This window comes from Epinephelus fuscoguttatus, linkage group LG14 (genome assembly GCF_011397635.1).
Source record: "Epinephelus fuscoguttatus linkage group LG14, E.fuscoguttatus.final_Chr_v1".
Taxonomy (NCBI): domain Eukaryota; kingdom Metazoa; phylum Chordata; class Actinopteri; order Perciformes; family Serranidae; genus Epinephelus; species Epinephelus fuscoguttatus.
Window position 1 is genome coordinate 3,730,585 of NC_064765.1, and position 11,414 is coordinate 3,741,998.

Sequence of the window (11,414 nt, forward strand, 5' to 3'; positions counted from 1 at the left end):
CTGTTTATAAACCAGTTTACCAGTTTAATTACAGGAAATGTTTAGTTGTTAAGCCATTTCTCATAAGTATAGACATTCACTCTGCCTGTTGGGGAGAGAGAGAGAAGATTAAAGCGTCAAACTGCGGTAAAAGATGCTGGATTAAAGACAGGCTACAACTTTTTTTCCTTGTCCCCCCCCGGAATTATTCTCTAAAATTTTACTGTTTATTGTCCCCCCCAACTATGAAATGGGATTTTCGCCCCTGCAGTACTGTATATGTCTGTAGATAAATGAAAACAATACAGAGTTTGTTCAACAGAAAGCACTGACAATTTTATTTACAACCGCAAAATGTCCCTCTGAGGACACACCCTGCTCACAACTTTTCATCTTCTTCTTCAAAAAATCTTAGCAGGCCAGTACCATTTTAACCCCATTTAACCCCCTTTCGTCTAACATTCATAAGCAGTGTACAAACATTTAATAACTCCCCATAATGTGTTTGTAAGCAGATATTTAGACACTTGTAGAGTTTTTGGTGTACAGTAAATGTCCAGCCATTTTCTTCCACTGATATGGGGCCAGCTGATGCGGGCAGCAGGGAGGATCTTGAGGCTGAGCCCAGACACCCTTCAGAGGAAACTCATTTCAGCTGCTTGTCTCCACGATTTCATTCTTTCAGTCACTACCCAGAGCTCATGGCCATAGGTGAGGGTTGGAACGTAGATGGACCAGGAAATCGAAAGCTTCACCTTCTGGCTCAACTCCCTCTTCACACCAGTCTGGTGTTGCACCTGCATCACTGCAGACGCCGCACCAAACCGCATATTGATCTCACGCTCCATTTTACCCTCTTTCGTGAACAAGACCCCGACATACTTGAACTCCTTCACTTGCAGCAATAACTCTCCCAACTTGTTTTCTGGCAGAGAACTGTGGCCTCAGACTTGATGAGGCCAACACCACCACATCGTCTGTATAGAACAGAATATGTCAACAACTGTAACGTTCCCAATGAAGACATGTTTTATATGACTACATCTCTGTTTTACTGTACTGTCAGTCATTGTCTGTTCATACAGCAGCTTCTGCTTATGGAAGAGGGGTTATATTTGTTGATAAATAAAAAATATAAAAATTAATATCTGCCTCCAACTGCACTGCAGTGTTATAAACCTTTTATTCAAAACTGCTTGTGTTTGAGTGTGTAGGTAAAAAAAATTGGGTCTCAGTTAATATGTTGCTAACCAGCCTTTTAATTCTCAAATATTAATACCCATATCGGTCTCAAAATTCAAGCTGCTGTGTGTCCAGTCCAGTACGGATCATCAGAGCTGCAACACTGGTCTCAGATTCCAGTTTTCGTGAGACATTAAAGGGAGATAAAAATGTCACAGACAGACAACATGCTGCAGTTTTCTCTCCTCGTTAAGTGAAGTGACCAAACACGTTGTTATTTCAGAGTGTTTATGAGCTGAGTCTGGTTCACTCAGAGCGACCACAGAGTGATTCCTCCCCTCCAGTCAGAGAGAAGCGGTCATCATCCTTCTGATAAAGCTGCTGTGAGCTGAAGACTCAGAGACAAACCCATGAAATAAAACAAACAGTCTGCGTGTCTGTCTCAGCAGTGGCTGGCCAGGATGTTGAAGAAGTGGTAGACCTCGTCTTTGTCGAACACGGCCACCTCAGTGGAGCACTCTGTGCACTGCACCGGGTGGTAAATCTCATCGGCGTCCATCCCCGCCGGCGTCGGGTCGGGAGTCTTGTCCAGCGGCGTGTCTGTTCTCTGTCCCCTCCTCCTCTTCCTCCTCCTCTGTTTCAGCTCCGTCTGGGTTTTGTAGCGCAGCACCTCGTCTCTCTTCACCGCGCAGTTCATGACGAACATGGCACGATACTGCGTCCGGTACTTTTCATGCCTGAGTGGACACAAAACAGATGACATCAGCTGAGCAGACAGTTTGCAGCTGGAGAATCTACATCAATCATAATCCAGTTTCTCTGAAGTGAACGGTTTGTTTCAGGGCTGCAAATCATTTTTATCATCTGCTGATTCTTTATTTCAACACAGGGTTATGATATAAATCAGGATTGGAGGCTGAAACAAGAGAATATTTGACTGATAATTAACTTCAAATGATTAATCAAGTATCAGTTGCTTGACTCCCTGATTTGAGCTCTGGACATTTTTATTAATTCGGATTAGAAGCGTTCTCCAAACTCCCAATAATCTAGAGCTGTAGCAATCACTGATTGATCCATAGAGATTAATCAGAAATGATTGCAATAACTGGCATTTTGGCTTCAGCCCCACCACTTGGGCCGTGAGATACCACTCACAACAGCAGGGTATGAGGGAGTAAAAGCAGAGTGGGCACACCTGGGACGCAAGGTGCTGCCAATGAGCCCTCTGAAGACCTGATGACCCCAGTGAAGCTTTTACCCCGTTTACACGTAGAAAAAACGCACATATTTTCATGCGGTTTGGCCTCTTGTTTACACTCAAACAGAGTTTTTTTCACGGAAAACGATCATTTGTAAAAACTCCGGCCAAAGTGGAGATTTCTGAAAACGCCGTTTATGTGTTGCCGTCTAAACTGGGCGAAACGGGGTTTTAGGTTTTGAAACGTCACAGCATGCACCAGCAAATGCTTGACATCATGTGAGCGACCTATGTTACCTATGGCTACTGATCATGGATGCTGTTAAGGTGGTACTCATTTTTACGTTTGTGCAAACGCTTTGTTACGGCCTTTTTCCACCAGATGCGTCTCCGCTCCGGCACGGCAGCGGAGCCGACAGGATTCCATTCTAGTCAATGTGTGTGTTTCCACCGGCTGCGGCTGTGCTGCGTTCTGGCTCCTCCAACCTCTCGCCATGTTGACTGTTTTGAAAGGAACAGGAAGTCGCACGTCTTATTCGTTGTTGTTGTCGATTCTGAGGATTCTGATTGGCTTGCATGGCTTCATCCTTCTCCCTACACTGCCGCCCATAGGTTTGGCATAGTTATGATGGCGCTCGACAGCGTATTTAACCGGGTTCATGTAAATGACAACATTTTTGAAAACGAAGTTGTGTGCACGATGTTATTATTGAAAACAGAAGGGGGAAGTATTCGTTTCTCTAAATACCCGGCTATGTGTAAATGTGGTGTAAATCAGTGAAATCATTGATTATTCCACAGAAACTAATCAGAAATACTTGTGATAACTGGTTTTTTTTTTCATGTGAGCCAAAAATTTTTTAATTACAGTATCAACATGGCAAATCCAGCTACTCCACTAAGTTCAAGTTGATCGATTGAAAATGGAAACGGAGTGAAACAAGTTGACAGTTTGGTCCAATATCAGGCAACATATCACATCCCGATCGGGGCCACTTTCATATGGGTTCCGAAATCTGATACAGGTCTGATTATTTGCAGCGTGACCTCAGTCTGAACCATAGACTAAAATAATGGACGTGGCTACTGTGACGGCACCCATTCGGCATTTCACTTGTTGCCATTTCTTTTTTTTTGGAGACCTAAGTGACCAAATTTGGACAAGAGCGTGGAGCTGTGTGACAGATAGATCTGACTCAGACTGTAGCGACACCTCGCAGACAGTCAAGTGGCCGCACCCTTAAATCTGCATAACTTTGGACCTTAATTAAATATAAACAGGTGAGTTATAGAAAAAGTCACCCCCCCCATACAGTTGTCATGAATGTTAATATTTGCTATAGAGGCCAAAACTGTTTCTGTACCAGGCTGTAAACATGTTTATTTCTGCTGTAAATTTGGACATTTTAACATGAGGGTCTGTGGGGACTGACTCTGTTTCAGACGAGTCTGGGCAGCTCACTTCAAAAAGGACAAAAGCCCATTGAGCAGCACATGTTGCTGTGAAGTCTCACCTCTGACAGTCCAGGCAGAGCGTCGTCATGCAGGCGGGACAGTTGAGGACGGCGTCGCTGCTCGGTAAACCCTGAGACTGACGAGGCTGCGAGCGAGAACCTGCAGCTGTTGGCTTTCTGTTAAACCTGCACACAAAGAAAAGAGGCTGAACGACCACGAGGAGAAAAGAATCTCTTGTCTGCCAAAATAAACAAACGTTTAATAAAATCAGAGTGATTCCTTCTGAGTGTCTTACTGTCTCCTGGCGTCCACCCAGGCCTGGTCCCTGTCGTCCTCGTCGGGGTCGTACAGCAGCTCGTCATTGGTCATTTTGACCCGCTGTCTCTGCCTCCGGCCGGTGGAGCTGCCTGCAGAGGAAACAGAGAGATTGTTTTACTGTAATAAGAGTTTACGTGTTGCAGACAGCAGGAAAACTGAAGCTGGAGAAACACTGATGCTTACCTGGTGTGTCCTCCCCCTCTGAGTCAGAGTCAAAATACACCTCATCATACACCTGACGGTTAGGAAGTCCAGGACCACCACCTCCTCCTCCTCCTCCTGAGGTTTCTGATGGAGAATAAACAAAGTAACATCAGGAATTCGTACATAACAAGGTCCTTCCTGTCTCACAGAGCAGGATTAGTGGATTGCCCAGCACAGTCTGGGATTAATCCTGACTTTTCAGTCTCAAAGCGATAACTTTGACTCAGTTACCATGGTAACTAAAGCTGCAAACTGAACCTGCATGGGGCAGGGTTTCCTTCAGGCTTAGTTATGCATCAAAAGATCTGAAAAAAAAAACCTCCTCTGTCACAGGCTTGAGAAACACTGCATTCACATTTAAGTGACAAGTACAACAGAGCACAGAGTGACACCCTTTAAATACTCCCAGTGTAACAGATAAACATGCAGACACTTTTCTTTTAATGGAAACCACAGATCGGTGTTACCTGCTGACGATGGCGCCCAGGTTCCCTCCATGGTCTTTATGGTGGAGCTGAGCTCCGCCTCCATCTCCTTCTCGAACTCATCCCCGCTGGACGACTCGCTCTCCCCCGTCAGATACTCTCTGATCAGCTTCTTCTTCTGCTGCGGCGTCCCGTTCAGCAGAATGTCCAGCTCATCCTCCGAACTGAAACACAGCCGGACAGAAGTTTCACATTCAGCTCATGCAAATGCTTCGGCATGTTTCACTATTTGCTGACACTTTAATGACCAAATGATGGACTGACTAGGGTCACAACAGTTTGAGATTTCCATAGAAAAGTTATCCCGGTTTCACAGTATTAAAGAAATATTGTTATCAGTCAGAATCACCCTTTAAAGAACAAAAACAGAAGGTTTATTTTTGGTAGAGCAAATGTTTTATTACTTTAATTGAAACCATTTTTTAAGTGGAAGAATATGTAAAAAGTCTCCTGTTTGAAAATAAATAAAATAAAGAACAGATTCTCAACCCTGCTTTTTTTAAACCTTAAATACCCTCATATCGTACAAACGCACATGTATACAGCATGATAACAATCAGTTTTCATCTTCTTTCATCTTACAAGGTCTAGGCTATTTAATTTTTCCTTATCATATTTTTCATTTTAATACAGAGATGTAAGCACTGTGTGTGAACACATTAATGGCTCAGACCTGAACTGTAATGAACAGGAAACTGCGAAACAATTTAAAACCAGCATGAGTTATTCTGACGTCATTTTGGTGAAAGTAGCGAAAAATAAGTGTAATTAGTATCTCACTACTCTACAAGGGGAATAATGTTTTAAGATAACTTAGTAGTTTCAAATTAAAGTAACTGGTAATATATACAATATTACATTTTGAGAGTTATTTGCCCAACACTGCTTTTAACACAGCACTTTACAATGTAGTTTTACTACTTCTACACAAGTAAAGGACCTGCATATTTCCACCAGCACTGTCTCAATGAATGTATAAACTAAACGTTCGTATCTGTCCCACAGGCTGTGTTTTACTTACAGGAATGGCTTGTATTATTGTGGTGTTTCTGAAGAACATTAACCTGGGTCTAACAAAGTCAACCTTAGCGGTAGAATAAAGACGAACGGCAAACCGCTTTGTCATCATGTTAATATATTTTAAATACTTTACATGACTGTAAAATATTTTAACAATCGACATATAGGGAGAGACAGATCATCAGTAACAGTCCCTCTGTCTTCAGCCTGCACCGGTTTGTTTACATGTTAGCATCCCGCTAGCTCGCGGCACGTTAGCCTCATGGTGCTAAAGCTACAAAGTTTTTAGAGCTAACAGATTATTTATTTATCATTTATTTCCTACCTGCTCTCAGCTCGCTCCTCATCGCTCGGCTCCTCGATCTCATACGAGTCAAACTCCTGAGGTTTATTCAGTTTGTTCATTTTAACTGCTCGACAGAGTTCAACATGAGACGTTAGCGAGTTAGCAACAACGTACGAACGACTGCTTCCGGTTCTTCTTCTTCTTTAGTTTGGTGAAACGGAAGTGGGCGAAGATTGACAGGAAACGCTACCGCCACCTATTGAGTGGAGAGAAGACAAGGCCAACGTTTATAGACTGTGGACTATGCAGCATAAAATAAAATAAAATAAAATAAAATTAAATTAAATTAAATTAAATTAAATTAAATTAAATTAAATTAAATATAACTGAAAAAATAAAATAAAACAAATTAAACTAGGTAAATATAATAAAAATACAAATTATCTTCCAATTGTAACCACAGTATTTTTTAAAACAGGCCTTTAAGGTTTTTACATTTCTTTAGAAAATATAATAATAATAATAATAATAATAATAATAATAATAATAATGATAATGAAACTTTATTTTTTATATTCAAAGTAAAGTCACAGTGCGTTTTACAAAAATAAAACACAGTAGACAATGATTTAAAAAAAACAATAAAACCAGTTTAAAAGTCACAAAACATGGGACAACAGTAGCTACCTATAAGAAAGAGTAAAATAGATCAAACAAAACAAAACAAAACAGTAAAATAATAGTTATGAGAGTGCCTTTGTATATAAATAGGTTTTAAGAAGTGATTTACATTTAAAAGTGAGTTCAGGTCTTAAACTGTGTGAAAGCACATTTACAAAAGTGTGTGTTTTAAAAGTGTTTTAAAGGAGGATAACGAGCTCACCAGCCTTTCTACTCAGAGGCCTATTTATTTTTTCTTTCAATAAAGATACTGAAATAAGATATGACAAAATATGTTGATCTCACATACCAAAATAAATCTCAAAATTTGTATTGTCTTGCACGGAGCATGAATGGATTTCTGCCCATATCTCATTAAATAATAAAATAATATAAAGTCAAATACAAATCTAAATATTCATCTGTCCCTACACTCAACACAAATCTTGGTAAAAACAAAGTCCTGCTTTAATGGACCTGTCTTGTTCTCCTGAGAGGTGACAAATAAATGAACTGCACTAATGAAACAACTCGTTAATGGCTGATTGATCAGTTCCCAGACTGATGATTGATCTTAAATTGACTGATTAAAAAGGGATTTTTAATCAATAGCAACAAAAGCTGGACTCTCCCCCTCTGTTCAGACTTTCTACAGCCGACGTGTGACACTACAAACTGCTGCTGTTACAACAAACCGCAGCTGGGTGGAGCCAACAGATCAGAGATATCAGAGGCTCCATCACCTCCACCTCTCAGAGGGCAGCTCAGATTCATCTGGAGGCCTCGTCCATGACACGAAAGAAGGAATCAAAAGCAAACGATTTAACGTTCAGTGCAAAACTGTGAATTTTCGTCAGCACCGCAGGAGGTTCATCCAAACTTTGACCTCTGTGTCTAACAATCATCCTGTAGGAATTTAAAGATCTCCAAGGATATAATAAAATGATTGAAAAAATGTGTAGCTGATCACAGACCTTATGCTCTTTAAAAAGGACAAATTAGGGTCTTGAGACTCTGCTTCATAATTAATTACAATTAATTACAATTTTCCTGTTTATAACGAGCAAGTGAACATTTAAAATTTTTTGTCTTTCTCTCTCTTAGTTCTTTCAAATTGAGGTTTGCACGGCCAGTTAGTACATTTACTCTGAAGCTATTCATTCATTTCTTGTACTGCATTTTCATTTTTATTCACCTGCTTTTAATCTGTTTTATTCCATTTTTATGTTATTGCATTCATCACACTCTTAAAGTTCTGTTTGAATTTGTTTTACATCTTGTCATTGCCTCCATCTACTCAAAATGTGTAGATCTTGTCGATAACTAGTTCCCAACCTGAGGGTCAGGACGTTCCTCGGGGTTGTACAATAAATCTGCAGTGTCTCGAGGTGACTGACAGGATAAAAAATTAAAAAATAAACATATTTCTGCAACACAAATCATGTTTGTTTTTAGTCTTCTCTCATCTTTGTTTTTTGTGATGAAATATGAAACATGATTCAAATGAAGACTCCCTGACAGAGTATCTAAATGGGACCTGGCTAAATAATGGATGAATAAAATTACAGCAAATGATAAAACAATCAAAAAAGGGAACATGTTGTATAAACTATTCAGCTGTCTGCTGCCTTGCTCGAGGGCAGAGAACCTGCAGATGAGCAGCTGACAGCGAGTCATCAGTACATAATAAATAACAGCAGGTCAAATGTCACTGGTACAAACTGACCTCAGAGTCTCGCTGGGTTTCTCTGTGCGAGTGTGTTTAACCTGAAATGTGATCAGATCAATACAGGATCAATATATGGATCAAACCATATGTGGTGCAGGTGTCTTCAGTTTCTTCTCTGTGCATCTGAACATCTCCAGTGTTCTGTTACAATCAATCTGATACTTGGATAAATTAATATATTTTGTTATTTATTGAATGTCGTTTTTCAGCCTGTCCATCTCTCACTGATGTTCTCATTCACCCATTCATAATGTGTCTGGTGTCAGGCTGAGTTGATTGTGGCCAAGCACTAACCCAATGTTTGAGTGGGCTTTGGGCCAGAATCAAACCAAGGTAAAAACCATGGACTGAGAAAAGAGTAGACGTAGGTACCGTGACGAAGTAGTCTGAGGAAGAGCCGTGTGGCCTGAAACGTCACTCTGCATTACATTCCTTCTAAACTGGAGCTACTTGGTGTGCGGACTTATTTGTTTTTTTACTTTGCCTGACTTTTTCTTTTTGGTCCAGCACCCACTCCACTGGACGCTGGGATGTGCGTGACATGGTTACCGTGACATCACCCACTGGTTTGTGGACTCCCGTTCTGAAGCCTCAAGTTTGGCATTTCAGCCATCACCAATCTTGGTTTGTTGGAGCCAGAAATGACCATATTTGGACAAGAGGGAGGAGCTGTGGAGGAGTGATGGATGTATCTGACTGACAAACCGAGGACGTAACTTTCAGTCTTAATAAAACATAAACAGATGAGTTATATAAAAATGCAGCCCCTGCACAGTTGTCATGAAAGTTGAAATTAGCTTTAGAGCCCTCAACTGTTTTTGTACCAGGCTGTAAACATGTTTATTTCTGCTGTAAAGTTGGACAGTTTAACATGGAGGTCTGTGAGGATTGACTCACTTTTGGCGCCAGCCTCAAGTGGACATTAGAGGAACTGCAGTTTTTTCTGCGTGGCTTCAGTTTTTCAGCCTCAGAGGTTCCTGCTTGGAAAAAAAATTCAGGCCGAACCATTCTGGGTATCTGGGATCCTGAGGACCAGTCTGCACATAAAGTGTTTTTAAAGACTTGTTCGACATTCGTCACTTGCAAGTCTCATAAAACAGATACGTTTAGATTTTATTAAATGCATCTGTCTACACTGATGCCGTGATGGTACGTGTCCACAGGGCTTGCACCACTTCCCAGCACTGGATGCCTGACAGGCATAACACTCTGCATGTGAGCTGTGTGCTCCGGATTCATTTTGAAACTTTCTCTTGTATTATGAGAAAAGGTCGACCAAAATGTTTCTCTGAAAACATTTGAGGCGAAAAATGAGCCATGCAGTCACTGAATCTGTCTTCATTTTAGTTTAAACATTTTTGGGGAGTTTCCAAAGGTGGCAAGTTGTGCCTGATGCCCCAGGTTTGCATTAAGTAGCCTAGATTCAACTATATGCAAATGAGGAGTGGACGCCCCATTTCTCGAAATGCAATGTAGAGCTTCCAGAATGCATTGCACAGCTGATAAATAATGAATGGGAAGGGTGGAAATGGCAGATCCTTTAGACATGTACCATAAGGACTTATTTATATGGCCTTAATGTTCAGAAATAGATGTTTTGATTTCAAACGTAAACATCATTGTCCTCACACTTCCATGTGTCCTTTACAATGGCATAGACACAGCCAATAGATAACGCTAAAGGGCGGAGCCAAAAGCTCCTGACAACAAACAAGGTGATGGTGGAGGAGGTCGTAATATTGTACCTTTGAGTGGAGGCAGTGTTGTAGACAACGGTGGTCTGTGCGGCCACTAAATACATCCCGACATGTGGGCGGGGAATTCTTTTCACTTTATTCATTAGTTTCATTCTGCCATTCATTAAATGTCTTCATCGTGTTCTATGGACACGCTGCTCCTCCACCGCTCCACCCTCTCGTCCAAAACATCCTGCTGTGTATGTGTTTTGAACTTATATCAATTATATCTATGTTTATTAATCAAGGCTCCTGGTGTGCCTGTGAGTTTGTCTGTTTCAGATTCCCCTCACTCGCTACAGGACAGGGAAATAAAGTCAGTGGATAAATACATAACAACACTGTGGATCGGATGACAGAACACTAACACGCCACTCATGTCTCACTTACATCTCGCCTCCAGTGGGGATTTTCAGTTACGTTAAAATAACAGACAAAAGTCTTCACAAAACAGTTTCTGTAAAAAAATAATCTGATATCTGTGTAAACTCACACGTTTTGCTTTGAGAAGATCAGTGTCACATTTAGAAAGAAACTTAGAACAGCCACGCTGAGGTGAGATTTATCAGAGATGCTTTAAAACAGGAAATGACTTAAGGTGGATTTATACTCGACTCTTCATGACAGGTTAACGACTTTAGGCCTAAGACTTAAGACTAAGGTTTGCACAGAGCTTTATAAATAACATTTTACAACTCTTGAAAATTTTCACGGCAGCAACTTTTTAAAAAGAACATTAGAAATCTCATTCGTGTTGACAAGTAATTGATCAGGAATGTGCGTCTTGAAATATTCGACTTTGTGTCGAGGCAAAAGCTGAGTTTAGTTAAACTTTTCTTCAGGATGATCTATTTCTTTGTTGCCAGAGACCTCGGTATCAGCTGTGTTTTTACACAAAGGGCTGAAGGTGGACTGAACTCACCTTATATTTGATGCACATGGTCTGCTGTAGAGACCTGCATCGTGAGTTTTGATTTATAGTTAAGCTTGAATTTCTCCTGTTCATGGCACCACAACAACACCAGACAGTTGTAACAGTTGCTGCCTGGCTTTGACTGATCAAATAGCATCATGGAATCTTAAAGAAGACAAGATACCCGCAGTTATGGGGCTAGCAGCTTATAAGGACAACCAGAACAAAAACTGGTTCTGGAAAAAT

General features: G+C 40.8%; 1 protein-coding gene across 1 annotated transcript; it reads right to left on the reverse strand.

Moving 5' to 3' along the window:
* Positions 1-314: 314 nt before the first annotated feature.
* LOC125900872 (e2f-associated phosphoprotein) lies at positions 315-6,317 on the reverse strand. Its single transcript, XM_049596145.1, has 6 exons — positions 6,170-6,317; positions 4,807-4,988; positions 4,319-4,423; positions 4,113-4,224; positions 3,877-4,002; positions 315-1,898 (listed from the first exon to the last, which is right to left on the reverse strand). Exons 1-6 carry the CDS (start codon positions 6,247-6,249, stop codon positions 1,604-1,606), a joined length of 900 nt encoding a protein of 299 aa, XP_049452102.1. The 5' UTR covers positions 6,250-6,317; the 3' UTR covers positions 315-1,603.
* Positions 6,318-11,414: the final 5,097 nt, after the last annotated feature.